This window comes from Choloepus didactylus, chromosome 4, assembly GCF_015220235.1.
Source record: "Choloepus didactylus isolate mChoDid1 chromosome 4, mChoDid1.pri, whole genome shotgun sequence".
In the NCBI taxonomy this organism is placed as follows: Eukaryota; Metazoa; Chordata; class Mammalia; order Pilosa; family Megalonychidae; genus Choloepus; species Choloepus didactylus.
Genome location: NC_051310.1, coordinates 131,863,958 through 131,888,980, shown reverse-complemented (window position 1 = coordinate 131,888,980; position 25,023 = coordinate 131,863,958). Strand labels below are relative to the sequence as shown.

General features: G+C 33.1%; 2 protein-coding genes across 6 annotated transcripts in view; one reads left to right on the top strand and one right to left on the bottom strand.

The window, feature by feature from the left end:
* Positions 1-1,196: 1,196 nt before the first annotated feature.
* Positions 1,197-23,834, bottom strand: COPS2 (COP9 signalosome subunit 2). Of its 2 annotated transcripts, none has more exons than XM_037834032.1 (13): positions 23,715-23,834; positions 13,166-13,279; positions 12,425-12,502; positions 11,396-11,521; positions 9,387-9,497; positions 9,183-9,260; positions 7,806-7,980; positions 7,247-7,425; positions 7,095-7,147; positions 4,315-4,412; positions 3,164-3,246; positions 2,555-2,613; positions 1,197-1,942 (listed from the first exon to the last, which is right to left on the bottom strand). In XM_037834032.1, the coding sequence occupies exons 1-13, from the start codon at positions 23,766-23,768 to the stop codon at positions 1,798-1,800; spliced, it is 1,353 nt and encodes a 450-aa protein (XP_037689960.1). In that variant the 5' UTR covers positions 23,769-23,834; the 3' UTR covers positions 1,197-1,797. The 2 variants fall into 2 exon arrangements, with proteins under 2 accessions (XP_037689960.1, XP_037689961.1); XM_037834033.1 differs by having other exon boundaries at positions 9,387-9,476.
* A 22-nt stretch (positions 23,835-23,856) lies between these two features.
* Positions 23,857-25,023, top strand: part of GALK2 (galactokinase 2) — a 174,491-nt gene continuing 173,324 nt past the window's right edge. For all 4 annotated transcript variants that reach the window (XM_037834024.1, XM_037834026.1, XM_037834022.1 and 1 more), the window contains exon 1: positions 23,857-23,982. In XM_037834024.1, the coding sequence (XP_037689952.1) occupies positions 23,912-23,982 (71 nt within the window). In that variant the 5' untranslated portion in view covers positions 23,857-23,911. The remainder of the gene's footprint in view (positions 23,983-25,023) is intronic.

Genomic DNA, 25,023 nt, shown 5'->3' with positions numbered 1-25,023 from the left:
TATATCTTAAACTTTTTTATTCCCTACCAAAGACATAAATTTTGTCTTTCGTTTTCTTTCAGTTTTCTACAGTTTCCAACTTGTACCTGTAGTTAATACTGCTTTAATCTGCTAAAGACATTAACTGATTGCTTTCCTAAATCTAAGGATTATATAGTTTAATATAAATATATATCACATATCTTCGTAAAATTTTGACAAAATCAAATAAGCATGCCTTGTTTGAAGTCCATGCTCTTTCCACTACTTATAAAATCTGATTTAAAGATCAAAAATTCTTGGTTGTCACTCTTCGGTTACAATACTCTTCCTTCTGAACTGCCATTCAATTTTTACATAATAACAAGCAATAGAAAACCAAAAAAATTATCTTAATCTTAGTTCTTTTTTGATGCTATAAAATAATGTGAACTTTTTAAAAGAAACAAATATACCCAAAACTCAATACATTCAAATGAGCTGAGTTTCCTTTAAGGTGACAAGTTACCTTGGAAGGCCACAGTTCATTTTTCTAACTATGCTGCCATTGCTCAAGATACCTTTTAAACTCTTTTGGGATTGCCTTCAAAGTTAGCTGCATGCTTTTTATTATTGCCTCAAAGACAGATGTAATTTTTGGAAATTGTTAAGTCATTTGGTGCCAAATAATAGTTAAGGACAATCTAGCTTGGTAATACTTAAAAACAAAAAACAAAAAACAAAAACAAAAACAGTGGGTACTCATAAAGTTAACAGTGTGTGCGACAGATTAACTCTGAATGCAATTCTAAAAGAGCCAAACCTAAGCAGTTTGGGGCAATGGTAGATTGCCAGAATTAGGAAATAATCTTTAAGCACAATCACTAAGCAGGGTAACATTCATTTAGCTGTCTATGTTCTGACATATTTGTTTAAAGTGAACATTCTGATAGTGAGAATTTATTCCTTTAAAAAGGAATATCATTCTTTAAAAAAAAGAATTTTATTCCTTTAAAGCATCACTGTCAAAGTCAGTACTATACAAGTGTTCTGTTAGAAACTAATTTTCCTTACTTTATCAATAAAGGCTACTTTTAAAAACCTGAAAGTAAATAACCAACTTATTTGCCCCCAGGTTTTTTAAAATCATTAACTGAAGATAAAATAATTTGAAATCTCTAAGATACTAAAAAACAACAAAAACCCCAAGTGTAATAAAAACACATCAAGAACCAAACTACAATTTCTGAGCTGCACTGTTTATTTTGCTGCTTGAAACCTAAGTGACAGTATGCCACTATAATTAAGGGGTTTCATCTAAACCTTTACTACACTGCAGGTACAGAAATATACGGACACATTTTTGGAGAATTGACATTTTGCAAAATGCAGCAAACATTTTAGTTTATACATGAGAAAAAGAAGTGTTCAAAAGGGTATGCATTTCAAGTTATTGCAGGTTATTTGTGAGAATTTCTGCAGGTAAAACATGTTTAAATTTAACCAACAGTAGCATGTCAGTGTACTTAAAATCATGACAAAAATCTTCTCTCTGGTCATGATGCCCACGACAAATTACTATGATGTTGTATGTTTAGGGCAAGATGTCAATACAGCATAAATCCCATGGCATTTTGGTTTTCTTCTGGAGATTAAAGCTGTTTTTCTTGGGATAAATGCAGCAGCAAAACACAAACCAGTTGATCAAAAAGCACTTCTGCCATAACGCCAATAATTTTCAGGACACATCAACCGACAGTAGTTTTGCCATTCCCAGTTCTTTTAAGGATTACATCTCTGCACTTTGCCTTAAGTATGTCTGTAGAAGCTTGTTCTCTGTTAAGCCAGTTTACTGACTACAGCCTGGTTGAGAGAATTTAATTGGTTGGTCCATTTATCTAGAGCAGTATATCGTGCACCACCCCTCTTCTGATGATCCAGTTCAAGGAGTTGGTTGACTTGATCAATTCGGCCATGAATAGTGCTGTAAAAATAAAAGAAGACGTGTCTACAAATAACTTTACTAAGGTAATCTTTTATACTGTCTCATAAAATATTCACAATATCAATATGGGCAAAAGAAAAAAACTGCTGCCTAACATTAAATGAGTGAGTTCAGCACTAGTTATGACACTCATTTCCTTATTCAAACACTAGACAGAAACCAGATTTCAGCTACTTTTCATCAGCTTCACCAAAAGAACCAATAGGCATAGACTTACTCAGCTAATGAAGAACAAATGTCATTTGTGAAGCTTTTAGAAAATAATTTCAAAACTATTATGTACCAAATATCTTATACTTAAAACCATAAAGAAATACTATTCATCAAATAATTTTCTAGCTGTATTATGGGACATACTGAATGAGAAATTCCTCTGAAAATCCATTCAGAATGCTTCCAGAGATTGTGTTTTATATGCTTATTCATTTATCAAAAACATCACAGATACAATATACATACATCTTTTATAATAGAAAATTATAGCCAGTGGGTGCTTTTTATGAAAAATCAATAACTCAGCTGCTACTTTCATCACTGCTATTCAAAACATGGTCCTGAACATTTTGTGGTAAAAAATAACAAAGGACTTACTTATCCAATATGCACTGCACCAGCAAGCTCTCCACATCAGCTACATCTATGTTTAACTCCTAAGACAAAAGACTCATTATAATTCTACTAATTAACATATATAAAGTCTTCATGATCTTATATAATTACTGATTTTATATTTACTTCCACCACTTAAAGGAAAATTAATGAAGAAAAGATTTTAAACAAATATTATTACTTCAAAATATCTGAGAACATAGGCCTGATAAAGATTTAACTTTGTACCTTTTTGAAGTATATTCCTCCCTCCCCACAATTTTACTGTTTGAAGTTAATCTTTATTCAATCATATATTTTAGCCACTACTTTCCCTTCTACAATTTGCTGTTGGGCTGAAGGACTCTGAAAAACAAATTTAGTCATTCCCATTTCTATATCTTAAAATGTTAAAAGAGCTTTTCTATTAACTCAATTTATCTAAGAAAACAAAGAAAAATTCACATTAAAATTAAAGTCTTTAAGTTATGCTTAATTAAAAAAACGTAATACTACAAAGTATTAAGTTAGAGTTACTCTTTTAAGTGGAAGGTGGGTATATTGTATTTATAAGTATAAATTATAAATATTGAAATCCATTAATATTAGTACCTTAGAAATAAAAGGAATATGTATTCTTGTGTAAGGCTTAATTAATTTTATGAGCACTTGTGTTCTGATGTTTCGTAAAAGCTCTGGAAGAAAAGACAAAAATTAAAATAATATTTTAGTGTTTTAACAATTTGTATGCTATCTTTATGGATCATTATGCACTTCTAAATCCTAGTAATTGACTAATTTTATCATATATGTTCTCAAAATACATTCTTCTGATTGGAAGGACTACAAATACTTGGATCCAACGAGAATATGTATGACTTGAGATTGCCTCTCCCATAATTTTTCTTGTTTCTACCTCCCTGATTTTGCTCATGCTGAGACTTCCTAATTATATCCTCTTGCCTTCTCAATAATACTCCATGGCCCATCATTTTCTTAACAGTTAGCATCTTTCAAGAAGCTCTGATTTAAACCAGCTAAGTTCCTTGTTCTGTAAGCTCTCTCAGCACCTAGAATACTGTATTTTATATAATACTTTCACAACCCCATCCTGTCCCCCTTCCCCCAGCTTCTTCATGTAGAAGTGTTTTTTGTTGTTGTTATTGTTTACTAGTTGGGATAAGGCTTCTGTTTTTTTCTATATCCACAAAGTACACATAAGAACCTTAAAAATGTTGAATGAAAGAGAATGGAAGGTGGAGAACAGAACATTCCCTCCAAAGTATTCCTTGAATTTTCCTGAGGCACCTGGAATTTAAATGTTAGAATGAGTTGTTCCAAACAGTCATTTAAAAACCCTCAAATAGCTCCATAATAGGTGGGATCACTGGGGTGATAAGTGGCCCCATTAACAAAGGGATGATTTTCAAAGCTTTCATTAATTTTCAGTATCAATAATAAAATGCAACAATATCTAAATTAGAATAAAAAGGTAAAAAGGACAGCCCCCTTAAATGAAATGGATATCATTTATGTACCTGATTATAGAAATAATATATAATTTGCTAATGATTAATTTAAAACAGCTTTATAATGAAGTATTCTACTCCACTGGAATATCCTATTCCATGACGGCATTTGGAAACATTTCTATACTTTGCAATAAATAAAAGAAAAACGGCTTAATTTCATGCAACTCTAGTAAGGATTTATTTAACTATGGCAAAGAACGTAACAGAATTTATTTAGTAGAAAGTACAGACCTTCAATATGTTCCCTTATGAAAGGATCATCCATGATGTTGCTGTGATTTGTTTTCAGAATCTTTTCAAATTCAGTGATGTCATTATTCTGATAGGCACTAACAGAAAAAGAAAAGTATAAATTTTGTCAATTATGAAGTCAGAGAATAAATCAGATAATCCAAAGAGCCTGTTTATCAATTTTTATATGCAGAAATCTAAGTTATATTACAGTTTCTCTAATTTGTATGAAGAAAGAAGAAAGGAAATCAGTTAAACACACGTATTTCTGCAAATAAGATGAATTTCCTTTTTAATGCATTTGGCTTTTTAAAGGAAAGATTAACTCTTTTGAGGTTATCTCCCATATTTATACATAGCTAATTAAAACATCTCAAAATCTTAGTTTCATTAAGAGTTGACAGTGTAACTATTTAATGTTTGATGTTTTAAAATTAAATTGTGCATTTAATCCCTAATTGTTCTTAATGAAAGACACCAAGTTTATGCACATTACTGTATGGAGGAGTTTGGCCTTGTCTTTCTAATTAAATAAAGTATATCCTCCCTGAAGGCTATTCAGAAAATGCAGCTTCCTAATTTTTATCTTCTAGAAAGCTACCAGCGACTGCCAAAACTTTTCAAAGGGAACATTTGATTCTCAAGTCTCTCTAGTCACTGAGTTATACAGTGGAAACATCAGTGGCAGAAAGCACCAAATGGGGTACAAAGACAAGTAGAGACTGATGCAGAAGGCCAAAGGCTGATATATGTTCACAATTCTCTGAAGTGTCTACTGTCTATTCTTGAAATCAATTCTGTAAGGCACTATCGGGATTACTAAAGGTGCTGAGAAGGAAGATGCCAACCTTCTGGATATGGCACCACTGTCTGCTTTATATGTAAGACATATCATCAGCCATTCTGTTCGCCCTCTGCTGTGCTTCCATCTGTTGGGCCGCAATGTAACTTCATGTTAGGGGCAGGTGATTCAAGTGCTTCAACAGGAATTATTTTCCTCTAGTCTGCTGGCAACTGACTAGGAAGATAAAATTAGGAAGCATTACTTTCTTACCTATCCCCAAAACATTGTAATATGCTATAGGAGGATACATTCCAGTAGTGAAAACCTTTGCATACACGTATACTTTAAGAGACATTTTTCCACTACTTAAGTGGTTTTCTTTTTAAAATTTTATACAAAATTGTGGGACATCAAGGGCCACTTGTCTGGGTCAAAATTTACTATTAAAGAAGTTTCTGAGTTCCAGTATAGATGCTTCACTAGAGTAATTATAAAATATATAAATATAGCTCTCACTTTTTAAAAGATCTGATAAATCAGTCTTTAAATCCATTTTAATATATTCAACCAATTAATTTAGAGAAAACAGTCAATGTCTAGGGTGAAATTTTTCCTCAATATTTTAAAGTCTTAAAAGTTTAATTTACTGTGTAGCAATTTAACTTTATAAACAATTTTTTAAAAGTATTATGAAGTTAATCTCTAACCAAATCAAATGCATTTGGAACTGTTTGAAATGAAGGCGGAAAATTCTCCTTTCATAACTAAAATCCACTTAATTCAATAAATATATTAAAACAGACAAAAAGCAAACAATACACAAGAAATTTATCTCTTAATATAGCAATTCAGAGTTCCCAGTTCACCTAAAATAAACTGATTCCTACTTTTCACAGCTAAAATTAAGATTTCCTTAAAATATATATATAAAGCTTAATAACTTATAAAAATCATTGCCAAGTGAAAACAAAGTAAATGAGGAAATTTTACACAGGAACTTAAACAACATCATGAAATAAGCTATTTCCTCCAAATATATAAAATTTATATTTTATAGTCTACCATTACTTTTTTTATAATTGAAAAAGCCTACTAAGAGACTGGTCATGTAAACTATCTACATACATCTCCAAATAACATTCCCTATGTCTCTATACCCTTCCTGTTTTTATAAACTAGGCTGTACAACTGAAAACAAAGGACTTGAAGAAACTTGTACTTTTCTACAAAGAAAGCCCATTAAAGCCTAGGGCTCCATTTATTCCTGGCCTTTCTCCTGGTGTGAAGTAAAGTTTTTCTTTGCCCATCAGTATCTGTTTGAAAACATAGGCCTCTTCCAGGTTTGTTTGGTTCTATCTTCTAAAATATTTTAATATTAATTTATTATCATGGGTTCTTTGGTTGTAACCATAATTATGTACATCTTCCTCCATAGAAGCCTTCAATAAATCGTTTAGTTTCTCACCAGTATGATCCCTCTGCCCCCTTACTCCCATCTCAGAAAACTATCTGGGGAATACATTTTAAAAATATGTTCATCCTGTCACTGAGAAAATATATGATTAAGTAAAGAAATATGTTTAGCAATAATTTTGTGCTATTGAAAGTTCTTGGTTTATGTGGACCATTCATAACCTTATTTTGGATTAAGGGAAGTAGAAGCAGTAAACATTGTTAAAGAATGCTTTAAAACATCTAAAATCAGTTTTCCATGGAAATTAACATAGAACCACAACACGCAAGAACAATAACACAAAACGGCAGATACTTCATAAAATCTTGTGACTAATAGAAACAGCAAATTAAATGACTTCAGAAGATAAAAATTTCACAAACTGTGATATACTGCAAACCAAAATACAAAAGAATAAATTTTGAAAAGTTTTATTTTTCTGTCTCCATACATACAAATAAATATATGGATAAGTGTGTGTGTGTGTGTATCCTTTGTGACTGCTTTAAGGAAATTTACCTTAACTGAAATATAAAATCTTACCTTACTAAATTCGTCATTGCTAGAATTTCTGGATCATTTTTGTACGGCTTGGCCTAAACATGGTAAAGAAAAAAAAAACAAAAAAGAACTATGTATATGTACAAAGAATAAAATTTATTTCCATAAATGATAGCTGATAAGCACACACATACCTCCTGTGAGTCAAATGGATTTATTCCCGATTTCATTAGCATATTTGCTAAGACCAAATATTTTAAGCAAGTAGTTCGTCTAGGACTCCCCGATTCATCATAATTCTTGAAGGCTTCAAAAAAATCAGTGTGTGCCTTTTCAAATTCACCCTCTCTCAAGTGCATTTTACCACCACATTCTATAAGGAATAAACCATGAGAAATGAGAACATTTTCAGTTCTGTAGTAACAACATGAATGCTACTTTATAAAGGTCAAATGCAAATTATTTCAGTGACTTTTAGTCTTGTAATTCTATAACCTGAATAGAATTAGCTCCAGGGTATACACTTTGGATAAAATGAATTTTCTATTAATAATATCCTTACTTTTATGTTAATTTTATAAGGCAAAAAAATTTATCCTAATTTCTTTCTAGGACTTCATCATTTCATTGACTTTAATACTTTATCATTTGTTTTCAGTAAAACAGAAAACAATCTTCAGAGTCATTAATCATATGTAATAACACCTTGGTATCTTCCCATTTCACTGCCCACCTTCTGGAAACCAAACTTGCCTCTGATGACTCCCATGATCAGTGGATGAGGGATGGCAGACTTGATGTGAAGTGATTGTTCATAGAGTGCTTTTAGCTTTTTGTTATTCTTCTGTGCTGTGTACATCTGAATTTCCAAAGCATATATTTCTAATAACTGTGTACCTTTTTTCAGGTCATCTTCTCCATCATCAGTCTAGAAAAGCAAATTCTTTAGTCAAGACAGAATTTAGAGACAACTTTATTTACTAAATAAACACATAGGCAGATAGTATTATAGACTTTTATTACAAACAGTTCATTTAAAGTAAGCTGAATGGAAATTAACATTTTTTCCATTGAAAAAATATTATAAGTTGATATAGTGGTCCAACAAAACTTATTAACCCACAATATAAAAGAGAGAGAATACTACCACAAGTAATTTTTATTTGCATTAGCCTGGGAACCTTACATCTACAGTATTATTTCTGTGTGAGAACGCAATACAAAATTTCATTTGGGACCGAAAGTAATAAGAATACCACCTTTAGTGGCTAAAAAAGAACCCCCCCATATTCTTTCTAGTCATTGGATAAAGAAAAAGTGGCCAGGGCTTTTTGATATGTATAAAATGCTGCAATGTTTAAGTTATTATCACACAGTGAAAGACCCTCCTCCATTCAGAAATGTCTTGTCCACCGTTTCTATTTCACAATGAAAGGAACCAATAGTTGCTTATTAGTCAGACTCAACTTTTCCACGAATGTGTGACTAATCTGCTTCAAAAAGCAAAACCATTAAATGAAAATATCTGCAAGTGAATAAGTTTAGAAAAGTTTCCTTTTCAACTTTTCCCTATTCATAGAAATGACATATATATAATTAAATAATAGCACATAGTATTACAAGAGCTTTAAAATATTTATAATAGTATTTCTACATGAAATTTAAACTAATATAAAATAATTTACTTGATCCAGACCAAAAAGTAAATACAAAATTATAGCCCACTGTTTAAAAAGTCATAGAACTGTGCCATCCAATCTATGTAACTAATTAAACTAATAAAATATAAAGTTCAGTTCCTCAGTCACATATATAACTTTATTATATATGTTTATGATATTCTTGCTATATTTCCATAGGGCACATAACTAAACAGGAAAGGCTTACTCTTAATAATTATTAATAACTGTATAAGTATCAATATTTGCCTTATTCCACAGAGTATGAGGATTAGAATAAGAAAGTAATACTCAGAAAAAAATTAGTATTTTCGTAACTTACTGCTCCAAATTTTATTTTTGGGATGATGCCTGAACAAAAACACCCCTACACAATATTTCAAACACAATTAGTTCTTATGTTTCTTTATTGCAAAGAATAAAATATTTAGAAAAAATAAGGGAATGCTACCTGGCAGGATTGATGTAATTGGCGTAAAATTTTTTGAAGCTTTCCATATTCCTCACGTTCTAAATATAATTTTCCAAGCTGCAAGAAAGTAAACTTATTAAAATCAAAAGATTTCTAAAGGAAAAGGTGTGCCATCTTTAGGAGAGATTATTAAGGACAACCCACCCATTCTTCAAAAAGCAAAAATGTAACTGTAATTGTTACCTTTGTGTTTGTCTTAAACCAGAGTCTATCATTCTTAGCATCTTTCAAAGCTTCCAGTGTTGTTTCATAGAATTCCTGCAGTAAATCCATCTGACATAAAAAATCAGAATTCTATAATTGTAAACAGCAAATTTGTACCTGTTAATAAAGTTAATTTGAGCAAACTAAAAAGTGCATCTTTGAACTTTAATACATACAAGATACACTATCTGTATCATACCAAATGTCTTCTACAGTCCACAAAATTAACATTACTTAAGACAATACATACCACATTTACAAAAAAGATAAGTGTCAAAATCTGTTATGTATGTTTTTAAAAAAATAAAACTCAGAAAACATTTTCCCATATAAACTATATTGCCGTAAGTTCTAAAGCTCTAATAGTATAAGATTTTCCTTCCCAATCTAACAACTTGTTTTTATATTAACAAAAGTAAATGATGTGCATATACAGTTGTACTGTGTTATTAATAGTGCATATATTATTCATTCAGCTTTTATTTATTGCCTACTATGTGGCAAATACCAAGCAAGCTGCTAAAGGAAAAGGTGAACAAGTTCCTTCCCCCCAAATTCTACAAATGTGACAAATCAATTAAGTGGACTGCACACTTTTAAGTCACTGGTTAACTATGGAGCTGGGTGGAGAGGAGAAGTCTAGTTTAATTTTAGCTGTGTCTAACCACCATCAATTCATCAATCTGAATGACAGTTTTCATGGAAATCACTACTTGTTTTGCATTATGATAAGGTTTCCCCCACCCCTCTAACACTTCCAGCTCTGCTTTTGCTTGTATATCTGATTCTTTAGAGCTCTACTTAATAGGATCAAGAGAAGAGGTAAGAGGGCCATGATAGCAGGAAAGTGTGAAACTTTCAGGAAAGGTTGTCTATTTATTCATGACTGCTGATGGCATACTGAAGAAGTTGAGTGTCACCCACCCACAATCTATTCTTACTTTCAAAAGACAAAGAGCCTACATATAATAGAATGCAAAAATATATAATCTTTAGGTTTTAAAATCACTACTTTTCCCCCTACCCAATCCCTGGCCTAACATTTATAAAAAGTGCAGTAAAAATATTTTATAACACTTGTTTGTAAAACTCAGAAAATATTTTCCCACATTAAAAAAAAAGAGCTCCCATTATATTTGAGGAGTAAAAGTAAACCGCTTCAAGGAATAAAAATGGCATTTAGTAGAAAAGACAGGGAATGAAAGAGGCTGATTATGAGATGAACATTTTACTGATGAGTACAGGAATCTCAACTATTTTAAGAAATACTAAATCATATAGGAATACTTCTTAGACTCAAGTATCAGAGTAAGAAAGCTGAAATTTAGGACTTTATGTTGATTAACAGAATATGAACAAACAATTCAATTAAAAATTATCTCAGCAAAAACATCAAACTAAAATGAGTACTGTTTTTCTTAACAACCCAAATATAAAAGAATAAAAGCACTATCACTCCCAATGCCCATTTTAGTTTCTTTCATCATATACCCTTCCTTTCATCAACCACCCACCCACTCATCCATTCTAGAAGCAATTATTGAGTATCCAACAAGTAAAGCCAAGCACTAAGTGACATGAGTACAGGTGCTTCACCCCAAGGATCTTACTCTAATTAAATCTATACACAAATAATTTATGATTCAAACTGTTAAGTATTCAGGAGCTCAGGCTGGACAGCTGAAGTGATGATGCCATTTATTAAAAGGAACTGTGATAGTAATTGTATGGGAATCTAATATAAGCCTGCAAAGGTTATTTGCAGATATTTTAGTATCTGAAGATACTATGTAAAGAGATTAAGTGGGAGTTACTACCTTTAAATATCACATAATTAGTACTATAATCAAGAAAACAGTACTTATTACTTTTTAAAAACATACCAATAACTAGCAAAACTGCTTAAATATAGTTTCTAGGTTTTAAAAAAAAGCATTATAAGCAATGAACATATTAATAAGTACCAAGAGGAAAAAACTAAATCTAACCTGTTTAGAAGTGGAGATATAATCAAGAATAGAATTAATGGATTTTTCAGAATAATTTCTTGTGACTGCACTCCGAATATATGTCAACAGCTGTTTATATCTGTTCATCATTTCTGGGAAGTTTGTCTGTGAGGGGAGAAAAATTAAAAGTTTAAAATAAATGCATTATTAGATACATGTTTACGTACTAAAATACATGCACATGATTAAGAGTATACCATATATTACATAATAGAAAAATAATAATATTTTATGATAAGAGGAAATACATATGCCAGGAATACTATAAATATTTTATCTTAAATTTGAAATAACAAGACTACTCAGACATATGAACCAGAATTATGAAGTTAGCCTATAAAAAAGTACAACTTATAGATTTTCCTAATTTTAGATACTGCTTATTACATAACATATTTATTTAATTCACAAAAACTACCAAAAATAGTCAAAGACCAAAAAATATAAAATTCAAAAACAAGGGATAGGTATTTTAAAAATTCCAACTTTTTAAATGCCTTAGGTACCAGCTGTCACATATAAGTTATGTCTTTTCCTAATGATTTACCCCATAATCCAGGAAGTTCTGCAGCAACAGCTACACGCTTCTTTTCTCCCTATTAATGGATGGTTCTCCATAAAATCTGAAGTGGAAGAATCTCTTCAAGCCTGGGTACTTAGCCCTCTGTAAAGAAAAGTCCTCCCTGCTAAGGCTCTATGTTGCTAATAGTTTAAATGTTGCTACTCCTTGCAGAACTATTTGTATTACTCAGGGTTATTGAAAGAAACATGAGAGATCCAAAGTAATAAAGCACTACTAGTGAAATCTCCAGCAGTTATCTATTTAAAATTTTTTTACTTAATTTATACTATTATTAGAACTACAAAGCAGGCTAAATATGGAGATATCAACAGAACTGTCTTAGAGAATGAGAATGAGATATAATGAAATGCCATTTGCTGCCATGAGGTTTTTACCTACATAATTTATTTCATTATTAGTTTAATTCCCCTGAAAACAAATCTTACCAACTTAAAGTTAATCTTAATCATTTGTTTCAGTGCTTTAAATCCCCATTCTCCTTTTTCACCTTCAAGTTCCAAAACCTAAACAAAGGAAGAAATTTTTAGTCCAACTTAACATTACTATATTATTTTCTAATGACACACAGCATCTGGGCTTTGAATTAATTTTTATCATATACATTTCCCCAAGAATTCCACTATTTCTCAATTTCAGTTTTAAAAAGCTTAAAAAAAAAAAGGGCAACTTAAAATATTTAAGGATAAGCAAGCTTGTTTTGAAGTTTCTTCATCAGAAGATTAAGTAAGAACTACTACTTGATTATGACAGTCTTTGAAGTACTCCCCACTTCCTCCAATAACCTCTTGGTAATAATAACCCAAAAGTGTATCAAGAAATCAAGCTATTTATAATAGTAAATAATAATAATAGTAAAATCACACTTACATGTGATTTGTCCCCAAAAGAATAAACAGGATTGCAGGGATAATATCTACTGCCTATCACTTTAGTTCATCCTTCTGCCAGGTTTTCAGGATAACAGGCCTGTTCCATAGATAGCTTAATTGAAAAATATCAACAGGATGATCCTTTTTATATATTTGCTTGTGCTGCATAATGCAAACTTACCTTAGAGTATCCAAAGCACATTTATGGGATAAAATCATTGGGATTTATTTGATTTAAGACATCACTAAAAAAAAATAAAACTTTAAAATAGAGAATCAACTGGAAAAAATATGAACCTTTTGGAAACTGCTTAATGCTGCTTTTGGGTCATCTTCTTTCAACGCTTTGGAATTATAGTACTGATTTTCCAAATCCACATTTGGTTCGGAGTTACTATCTTCAGAATATTCCTGTGTGTTGGAAAGAAAAATTAAAATGAAAATAAGAAAGCTATACACTGCATTGTAAAAAGTGAGTGCTGTTAATATGGAAAAACCCTACGCTTATATAAAACCAAACAACTCTGAATACATAGGTAAATGCTGCTATTTAACTATTATTTAAAAAGAGGGGGGGGGAGCCCAAATTTGAATAGTAGAATAGAATAACTTCTTTCAGATCAAAACTATAGCTTTTGTAGAAACAACACAAAGCAGAAAGCAAAGAACTAACACTGGCTAACCACATACCCCCACCCAATTATTTGGTGGTTAACCTATTTTTGGTCATGGAACCTGAGAAAAATTTAATGTAAATATGTACTAACTATTTATCTTTGATTCTGTAATCTAATTTCCTCTACTCCCTAAATCTAAATTTCATTATTCTAACATGGCCTCACTATTTAGGATGGTGATCTACATATTGTATAATGGTATATTGCTAAATTATATATTAATAAGAGTATTTGTCTTATCTGTATTCTACATTACTCTACAGTTGTTTATTTAATGCCTATTAGTATAGTTTTACAGCAACTCAAAACAAGTAAAACACAATGGATTTACGTAATTTTTATGAGCTTTCCATCACATAAATTCTGTTCTTAGTGAGAAACAGTACTAGAATAAGGCACAAGGGAAATTTGGAATAAAACAACTATTTTGTGGAGCAGTATAAACAAGAGTTTAAAATACTTTCAAGAACATTCAATCTAATAATAAGGATTATAAAATACACATGGATTAGTAAAATGAAAATTATTATTTTAAGAAGACACAAGATAAAGATTATTTCCTTCTCAGCTACAAGTCATTACAACAGGTAAGTTCATGTCAAATTAAGAATAGTACCTGGAAATAAACACAAAAAGATACGAATAGTATTACAGTTATTTCTAAATCCAAATACAGTCAATAAATTTCTTCACAGAGGTATTAAGGGAAAATTCTGTAATGTCCCAAAGATATTGAGTGTATTCAGTGTTCGGAATTTCAAAGATGCATCAATACAAGTTGAATTTTTTTTCCTATGACCACTAGATGGAGGAGGATGTTGACGTTAGTATAAAACAAATTTTTTAGCCATAGTAAGAACTGAAATAGTGGCTTTGTAACATATGCCCTCTAGAGGCTAATTATTTCCTTATGTGAGGACATGAAGCACTGGTATTCCTCTCACAGATTAAGAGGTAGCATTTAGGTATGTTTAATATATGAAAGTTCCTCAGAACACTTCTCTCAGGAATGAGATCAAGCTGTGAGTAGTACATAAATTTCAAAATCACTCATTCACTTTTAACCCTTGTAATCTAGGTTTCACTATAATGAAACCAATCAAAATTAAAAAGTAATTAATAAAGAATGAAAAAGCCAATTAACTATATACCAAACGATAGCGATAGATTTTAAGGTGGGTTTTGAAAAATAAATGGGAGTTTGCCTGCTAGACAAAATGGGAAAGAAAGAGAAAAATACATGCAAAAATAGCATAAACAAGAGGTAACTGAAGAACCAAAAGCAGTCAGACCATTTGAACTTCCATGAAAAAAGTCCTACTAATTCTACCTCCAAAATAAATCACAAATCTATCTACTGCCATTCTCTCCCCTGCTATCACCTTAGCATACCAAGCCACTTTCAAATAGCCTTCCCATTCTCCTTTATACTCTTCAAATTCCAATCTTCTCATGGTACAAAAGCAAAATAATCTTCATAAAATGTTAACTATCTCATTCCTCTTGTCAAAAATGGCTTCAGTTGCTCTTAAAATCAAGTTCAAAATGATCAAAACTCGACTCCTAACTATGAATCCAGTCTTATCTCCTATTAAGCTTTCCTTCATTCACTTTTTTGCAGGCACTCTGGCCTTACTTCACATGTGGGTAAACTTGTTCCCACTTTTACAAGCTAGTCCTTTTTCTTCCCACCTCTCTTCATCTAACTACTACACATCATTTTGAATCTCATTTTAAATATCACCTGCTCAGGGAAGACCAATTTTTTTGAGGGTTCGGGGGTAAAGTGTCATAGCTATAGAATTTATTCTACACCTTAGGAAAACAGTTCTTCTCTGTCTAGTTAACTTGGAACAAACATAAATGTTTCCAAAAATTTACATCTAAGATTAATCAGAAAAAAATTTTTTAAAGTACAAATCTTCACTTAAAACTGTTCAATAAGTTACAGGAATCACTTGTTCAACCAGAAATTGGCTTTTCTGCAAACAAAACCTTTAGGAATATAACCCTGAACCTGGAGGTAAAATGAAACATGTTTATTTATGATTTACATTTATCATAAAGTCTAATAATTTGGTCTCTCATTCAAAGCCCATTTATTTTTGGTTTCTTGGCTCACAATAGATTAGAGGAAACAATTAGGCCAGGATATGAGGAGAGGGAAGAAGTGGAGAGAGGTACACATAACATTAGTAGAATGTGGAGATGCTAAAGGAGAAACAGAAAATAATATTTTAGGAATTAAAGAGGTTAACTTCATTATCTGCAAATTACTGAACCAATTATAACACTGCTCAAAACAAGAATTTTTACATTTCTTGCTATGTTTATACAGTGCGTCGTCATTCAATCACTGAGTACAAGAATCGCTACAAGCAATGTCTAGGATATGACTGGCTGCAAATCAATATTTCTAAACTTCAGATGTTGTAAATTCGAAAGAACACAATGATTGAGACAAGAATGATCTAGCCCGCAACGTTTTCTGAATATATTCTTTTGTTTTTTCATATTATATGGATTAAGAAAAAGAATGTATAACAGTTTTGCATAATGTTATGTAAATATTATTGCTGAAATATATAAATAAATGGGAACTGGTAAAACCCATGTGTTGCTCTCTGGTTTCTTATAAATAGGCAATCTTGTTACGATCTGCACCATCATATTTACATGGCTTTAACTAGCCATCATGACATCACCAACCTGTCATTTACAGTTTAATCACACTATTACCACAAGCTGTGCACTACAAAACCATTCTTTGATATTACAATGGCATGATTTTTAACACTGATGATCTTCAGAAAAGTCTTTAGAAGAATGATTTTGTGGTTTTGATGTTTCTATTATTTATAATATTTATACTCTAAATAATGATTTTCAATATATGCCAGCATTTGAGTGTTGTTCACATAAATGCAAATTAACAGTCCTTCCCTTCTAATATAACACAATAAAAACAATATAATACAGACACATAGTAGATATGGTAGCAGCCAAAAAAAGGAGTAATCAACTACTCTTCAGTGAGTTTGAGGAAGGAGAAGACTGTTGGATCAGGTCTGGAAGTATGGACAGGAGTTGCTGGGAATGAGAAAGGGCATTTAAAACAAAGCAATTAACACATATGTAAAAGCATGGAAGTGTGAAATAGATTACACATTTGGAAGAACCATGAATAGTCTGATTTGGCTGAGTGAAGCACATAAAGGGTTGATGACAGATCTATATTGGACAGACAGGTAGAAATCAAGTTGCTCACTGAATATTCTGAAAACGGTCTGGCCAAGAGATGACGGAGGCCTCATTCCAAGTAGTAAGGTGGGGAGAAAAGGAAGGCAATGGGATAAATACAGAAATAATAAGTGACGTTAGGATATAAAATCAATGGGATCAACCAAATGTGTATAAGACAAGAGGAAATTAAAGTTGTCTATAATGACTCCTAGGTTCTGGCTTGGTCACATATTGGTGCCATTAATCAGATTAGGGAATATAGAAGAAGAAACATTAAATAAATATTGCTAATCTGAATTGTCAGGTGAATAAAAGATAACCATAATTTGTAAAAGCTTAAATAAAATGGTTTTTAGTAGAAAAAGAAACTGAAATTTTAATCAAAATATTGAGAATGCTTTAAAAAAACAAAGAAGAGTTTAAATGATATATGAAAAACAAGTACTTGAATATTGTAGAAGAGATTAAAAAAAAAAAACACAACTAAAGTTGAATAATAGCTCTATATAACTTATGTCATGGTATCTCCCCAAAGCAATCCATCCACACCACCCAAATCTTCTCTCCTTTCCCCAGATATGCCACACAACTTCAAATCTCTGGGCTTTTGCACAAGGTGTTCTCTTTGCTAGGAATTCAAAATCATTTCCCCTCCGAACAACCTCCCCACTTTTCTCCTACTATGCTCCCAGCCCTAACACCCCTCAGAAATATATTAATCAAGCATTACCTGAATTTCACCTTCCATTCTCCAACTCTTCTTAGCAAAGTAAATGCTCTCATTTATGCTTCTACATGACCTGCAATGTATGTTTATGTTGTGCCCATCCCCCTCTACCTGCCCCACCAGCTTCTCAAAAGCAGAAATTTTCCCTTACTCACCTTGGTATCCCCAGAGCAAGGAATGTGGAAAATGCTCAATCAATGTTTGCTTAAATGAAACAGAAAGTGTTCCGAAGTGTGTTCCAAGATAACTCAATACACAACTGTGGTCAATTTCAACTATATTTTGGAATGGAGCTGCTACTAAACAGGGTGAGTTCCACAGTTCATCTACTTACTCCTGTGTCTGCTGCTGATAAAAGTCCTAAGAAATGTGCTCTGGGAGATCAAGATGCACTATTAACAAAGCTTCGTAAGCCTTGACCATGTCTAGACAGCTGTACCAGATGTTGGGCAGAGAGGTACAGGGCAATGCCCCAATAACCAATTCTCTGTAGTCATTTGTGGTTTAACCATTTAAAGTTTTCTAAACTTTTAAACATTACACTGAAGTTAATGGGTCTTAATTTTCGGCTATGGTGTAAATTAGAACATTCTTTCTTTGACCTAAACATTCAGTCTTCAAATTAAATTTCCCAATCATAAAAGTCTTTAGACTTGGATTCTAGTTCTGACTCTCCCACTAATTTGTCCTGTGAATTTAGGTAAGTCACTCATTCTTGATGCTTCAGTTACTCTTTTGTCAAGTTTGGAGACTGAATCCTACTGGAAGTTCTAATCCCCACAGAGGTCCAGGAATTCATTCTGGGATATAATACACAAGTACAAATTCACTTTGTGGAATATTCATAGCTACAGATTTAAGTTAGGAATGAAAAACCTTGCATTTATTTTATTCTAAACATGTAAAAGCAGCCTCCCATTATCATTTGTGTTACCCCTGACTGAACCTCTCTAATTTCATTCCACAGCATACATCTATAGAGTAATATAATAGGTCCTTTGAAAGCTTAACAAAACTAATATTATAAATCAGTATTTTCTTTGAAGTAGTAACTTTAAGAGGCAGTAAAATTACTCCAATGATATTGCCTGGGTTATTAATAATGCTTCTGAAATTCTGAAGAAAACTAATTCCATTTGTCAGGTATTTCTAATCTAAAACAGCATCATCCATTTTGACAGCCCAACTAACTTATCATACGTGATTGTGAATACATATTTTCAACTAAATCTACTCAAAGGACAAAGCATTGGCTACAGTGAAATTATTAAAAAAAAAAAAAAAAGCTGCACATTGTTTATAACAACAAAAGATAGAAAAGCACCAATGTTTACCAATAGGGAAACTTTAAATAAAGCATGGTACATGCATAAAATCAATGCAGCTGTAAAAACTCTTCTCATAATTAATGGAATAATCTTTAAGATAAATTAAATCACAAAAGAAATGTGTAGAACAATATCTCTAATATGCTATATTCTGGTTAAAAAAAGGGGGGAGTGAGGGCGTTAAGAATGTATATTTGGTACCTATGGTAGGAGTGGGAACTGGGCAGATGGGAAACAAGAATGGAAGGAGAACTGTTAATGAATACATTTTTATATTTTTTGATTTTGAACCATGTATACATTTTACCTATTTAAAAAGCTAAGTTGAAAATGCTTTAGGTTCTGAAGACAATTTTGCAAGAGGGACTCTAAAAAATTTTAACCAATGACAGAATCACTGTTTGGCCTCCCGAGGCCAAGGTCACATTTTTTGCTCATCATTTGCAAACTGTAACCCACCTCCCCACCCCAGAAATAAAATATAGGTTTACTGTTAAAGGTTTGGAAGAAATACATTTTAAAAACAAAATTTAAAAAAATCACCCATAATTTATTTCCCGACTTTTTTTTTTTTTTCCCACTCAACAAAAATGGTATAACACGGATTACATTGTCCTACATATTTTTCAAACTTAACATCTGTAGTGGATTCATGTGTGCCGAGCACTGGTGATGGACCCTTCCCTTTCTCTATGTGGTCCTGACAAGGGTTTTCAATTGCAGTGTCCCTGCCACTGAGAAGGGTGAGCAACCCATCTCCTTTCTACAGTGAGTGGTCCACAGATGGGCACATGGACCTACACTGGGTCAACAGAAGTAATCGCTGGGAGTCCCCTGTTGGAGCTAGCAAGGAATTCTCTTGCCTTTGGGGCTATGACACTAGGAAGATAACTCTTTACAGCAGAAGACATTAGGCCAACACAGTGAGGAAAGCAGCCCAAGGAGGAGACAGTGAAACAGAGAAAGACCTGACACCATCATTTGCACCCATGAATCCACCATACTTGCCCTTCCCAGTGATGTGAGTCAATATAGTCTCTTTTTCTTTAAGCTAGTTTGACTTGTGTATCTATCGCTTATACCCAAGAATCCTGATTGATACAATTTATCAAAAGTATTTTTTCATGGTATTGAATATTCCTCAGAACAGCTTGAAATGCTGGCATAGCATTCCATTGCATGGATATAGCATAATTTATCAATCATTCTCTTGATTAGAATTAGTACTCCCTTACTACTGATAATTTAGGTTGTTTCCAATAATCTATAATTATAGAAACAAAAAAACAAAAAAACCACGATGAACACCTCTGACGATTATTTTTAAGAAGACAATGCCCAACTGGAAACATGTTATGTTTCTTTAAAAGCCTCAACTGTACAATGAAACTTCATCTGAGTGAAGACCACAATCAGAATTCCAAATGTGTGTGCAGCACAGGAAACACTGGCCCAGACCTTTATAAAAAGTATATTGTTTGAAAATCTCTTCTTGAAGATCTCCAACATTTTGTCAAGAGTAAGTTATAGGGACAAAAGCCTCAGAGGAAAATAACTTGTAACCTCCAAGCTCCTTATTTACACAGTGAATGTTAAGTAGTCTTTTATTTAAACACACAAATCCCTAAAGGCTATTCTTTTGCTCTTGTCCCATATTATTTCATCTATCACTTCTTCAAATGAGCTTACTAGGTTCTACTCACATCAACTCAAAATTCCTTTTTAAAAAATGAAAGTGTCATTTTTAACTTAAGCCATGAAAGTTTCTTTATAATATGGGAAACAAAGTTCAACACATCATTTCTCTGCTGATCTTGTAAAATAGTGACAAATAAAGAGTTTTCTGTAAGATACCCTGTGGCCAAAATCAGAGACTCATCTCCCACCCCCACCAAAAAAGTAGACAAAAAGGAACATTTTTAGGGCATTAAAACTGCCAAATAGTAAGCCCAAAATAAAACAATACTAGTAAACATTCATTCACTAACCCCAACTATGAGTTTGGAATATAAGGCTCATAGTTTGGTAATATATATTTAACCAAGTGGAATGACTGAATTTTTTGTACAATTTTTTTTCCATTTGTGATACATTAAATGTTTTATTCAAATACACAATGCCTTACATATAAGAGGACCTACTAAGGAATAAATTTTTGGTTTGACCCAATTTGTCTTAAATCCTTTCAAAAAGACTATTAGAAATATTAAGCAACTTCATGCTAGAAAGGAATGACTGTGGAATTATAATATAGTTAACTTATCAAAGCATTAACTTAATGAACGGCACTATAGTTACTGTTTAGTATAATTATGCCAGTAAATACCTGTAAATCTGTAAAATTAACATCGATTAAACATCATCTACCAGTAGGAACCATCTCTTTTCTCTTTACTCACTTTTACACAGATCACTATGCTTAGAAAATGCCTGCTTCTGCCTCTAATAAAAATCAATCAGATCTTGGAGTGTTTCTTCTTATTTATCAAGTCTGTTCTCTTTTCTTTTAAAACTTGGCACAAATCATTATTTACTTTCTCGGATACAAACAGTATGATTTTAGAAATAGCTAAAAATAACTATTTCCACTAGATTGGGCAAGGACAAAAAGTGATTTACGGTATTAACATTTATCAGTGGACAACCTATGAAAGATGTGGTAAATATCACTGTGGTCAAAAATACTCTTGACTTTAATTAACATCTTGACAAAATGAAGTGATCACAAAATTTCCACCAAACAGTACATTTTTTAAAAAAAGAAGTATCCGTAAGGCATCAAATCAATACTACAGACTCTTTAAATCCTAAGAAATGGAAAAAAGACACAGGAAAAATAAACTATTGAAAACAACAATGTAACTTCTCTTTTATGTATGTAAGCATGAAATGGCAATCAGTTCTTTAAAGCTTTTTTTTTTTTAAAAAACATAAAATGATTGAAGGAAATTGGCTAAGGAAGTAAAAAAATTATTAAATTTTATGATACATAAAGAGTTTAACTGTTATTAGATGAGGCATAAAAGTTTTCACTTTTTTTGAGTAGGAATTTTATGATTGGGAATCCAGAATGGCATGGGAGAAAGAGACACAGACACAGGACAGACACACTCTACTTAATAGAATCCTGAAAAAAAATTTCATTTAATTACGTAGTGGTTTAAAATCTGTTTTTTTTTTGTTCAGAAACAAAAAGGTTAAAACAACTATATATTCAACTTAATTATACTGCACATCTAGTTTAGGCCCTAAAAGACTAGAGAAAAGCAGCCAAGTTAAAACACTGTATGTTCAATTAAAAGTCTCACAAAAATTGAGTACTTCAAGGAACAATACGATTCTCACTGTCATTCTGACACATACTCTTAAGGTTGATCTTCAAGTGAACCACAGTGCTAGTAAACATATATTCAATAAACCATTCCTTAGGAAAGAAATAAGTAGAAACACATAACACACAAACTAAAATACAAACACATTTAAAAACATTTCCATGGTTACAAAAACACCTGTAATACAAGTAAACATTTAAATAAATAAAAATGCATAAGATAATACAATTAATGATCTTAATGAACTGAAGGACATTATGTACAATTGGCTTGGACTGCACAAACTAAAATGTAAGGAAGAGATCATCACTATCAGCGAAACTCTACATTTGACTTTATTATCAAGATCTCTACCTTGACTCTCAGGTAACAAGCATTTCCCTTTCTCTTATGCAAAATGTCCCTTGTTTTAAAATGGAAAGATAAACTGGAAATGACTTGTGGATTACGTTTATACAAAGAAGTTACACACTTGAGAATCATGCCTTGAGAATTTCCAGCATTTAAACTATAAGATGTGCCAAATTTCCCTCAGCAGCTACTTCACAACTTTACATAATGCAGCATCACCGTAATATACAAGAGCCATGCACAAAACGAGCCCAAAACTCAAAGCAAAGTTGATGCTAATTCTTGATAGGGGTAATTTTTCTTAGCTCCAACATATTTTAAAATAGCAACTGAAACGTTAGTTTTTTAAAAAGCTGTAAATCATTAATAAAATCAACCTTGAATCTTTAAAAATCAACATTCAATTAGATAAATTCGTTCATTTCTATGCAACTGATATTTTTAACTTTGAAAACTGGAAAATTTCTAAGTCTAGGAAAAAGTCATTGGAGAAAGCCATTGGATCGATCTTCCTACCCAACCCTCCGCTTTCCCCCAAAAGGCAAAATCTCTTCCCTAGTTTTTCTCTTTAATGAGCACAGCAAGTAGTTCAACTACCTTCTTTTTTTTCCGCTGTCCTGAACTCTCCACCGTACCTTTACCTCAAAGGAAGACTGACCGTGGACAGGACTATTTAAGCTGTTTCCAGGAGACGCACAGTGGCGTTTCGCGTTCAGGCCTAGGTGCAGTAGGCTCCTACAGTTTTCAGACTCTTCCCAGCATCCTGCACCTGTTCAGGCCGAGTGTAAAGAGGGGACCGGAATCCTGGGCCCGAAAAGGCAATGCCAGGGCTTACACCGCTGCATGGTCCCCGAGTCAGCTCGCGCAAAGTGGGAGGAGGTAGTGGGTGACCGAGAACCAGACGCCCGGGGCCAGTGGCGTCCGAGTAAACCGGGGAGGCACTCGGACTTGGAGCGCAATGCTTGGGACCCCCTTGGCTGCCTCCTTAACCCTCCCTTCCTCCGTGCTGGAAAAGCAGGGCCCAGGTTCAGTGCGGGATGGGGGAGGAGGTAAACCCGTCCTGTCACTGCACTAGGAGAGGCTGGAAGGAGCACATGCTTTATGGGGAGAGGCTGCGGCCGCCCCCTACCCCAGGCCCGAAAACCAGGCACCACCTCTAGAGCCAGAATTCCGTTCCCTGCGCCTCACCAGGTCGTAGTCCTCCTCATCATCGCACATGAAATCATCCTCCATGTCAGACATCTTGGCCGGGAAAGGGGGAGGGGGAGGAGAAATTGGAGACAACCTCCTCCCACAATCCTCCGCGGCGCGCGGCGTCACTCCCAGCTTCTCCTCTTCGCTTTCCCGTCGCTCTTAAAGGAACTGAATGTTTCCTTCCGGAACAAATGCGCTCGGCCTGGAGAGGAGTTACTACGACGCCAAAAAGGAGCGCACCGTCCCATCTTCCTGCGAAACGGTTGGTGCCTTAGCAACTTAGCCTAGCAACTGGGGAATCGTGGGACATACGCCAGTACTGTGGGCCTCCGCTGAGGGGCCTCGGGAACCTCGCGCCCAAGACGAGCAGTTTCCAGCCTCCCGGGCAAGGGAGCAGTCTCTTCCCTTGCCTGGGACACTGGAACCATATGACCGTGGTGAAAGTAAGGGACCGCCTAGGACCACAAGCATTTCGCGTAGGAAAGGCTGACAAACCCGTAATAAATGACAGGTAGTATTATGTATGCCATTATCTCTGCATTTAGTCCACACAGTGCGGAGGATGTTCCTGTGCTGTTTGAGATCTTTTCAGAAACATATTTACGTGTAGTGTTTATTTTATATGTATTTGGCAGGCGATTCTGTGGGTATCCCAAATGAGGTAGGCATCAATCAATTGAAGCGTCTAAAGACTAATTCAGTTGTTTAACGAATTATAACTGACCTTTACGGCTTCTGAGACCAAATTATGGTAACTCTTAACGATCTTTTTTTTTTTTTTTTAATGTAGTATTGTTGCACAAAATCTTTAGCAGAAGTCGAAATAAATAAAGAAATGAAATTGAAATAAAGGAAAAACCCGCTTTGCAAGCAATTAGCATTTAAAATATAAACTTCGAGTTCTGTCCACTCTAATTTTATGTAGCTATAGCATGTATATATTGGATTCTTTTTTTGCACCTCGTATGTAGCAACATAGGACAATGTGAACAATATGTTCTTGACAATGATTATTTTAATGGTTGCTTAAAAATCCTTCCTTTGAATGTACCAATGTACTGTAATTGACTTAAGCATGCCAGTATTGTTATACATTTAAGATGTTGCAAAAACAGTTCTATTTTAAACTACTGCAGTGAATATCTTTATCACTTTATTTTTCTGTAGGAAAAAGTCCAAGAAGAGGAATTACAGGCTTGGTTTTTTTAGTAATAACTTCACTTGACATCTTTTTGATTATAGTCTAATTTATAACAATAATACTGTGTCACCTATAAATGTACTTTTTCCCATAATAGGGTCT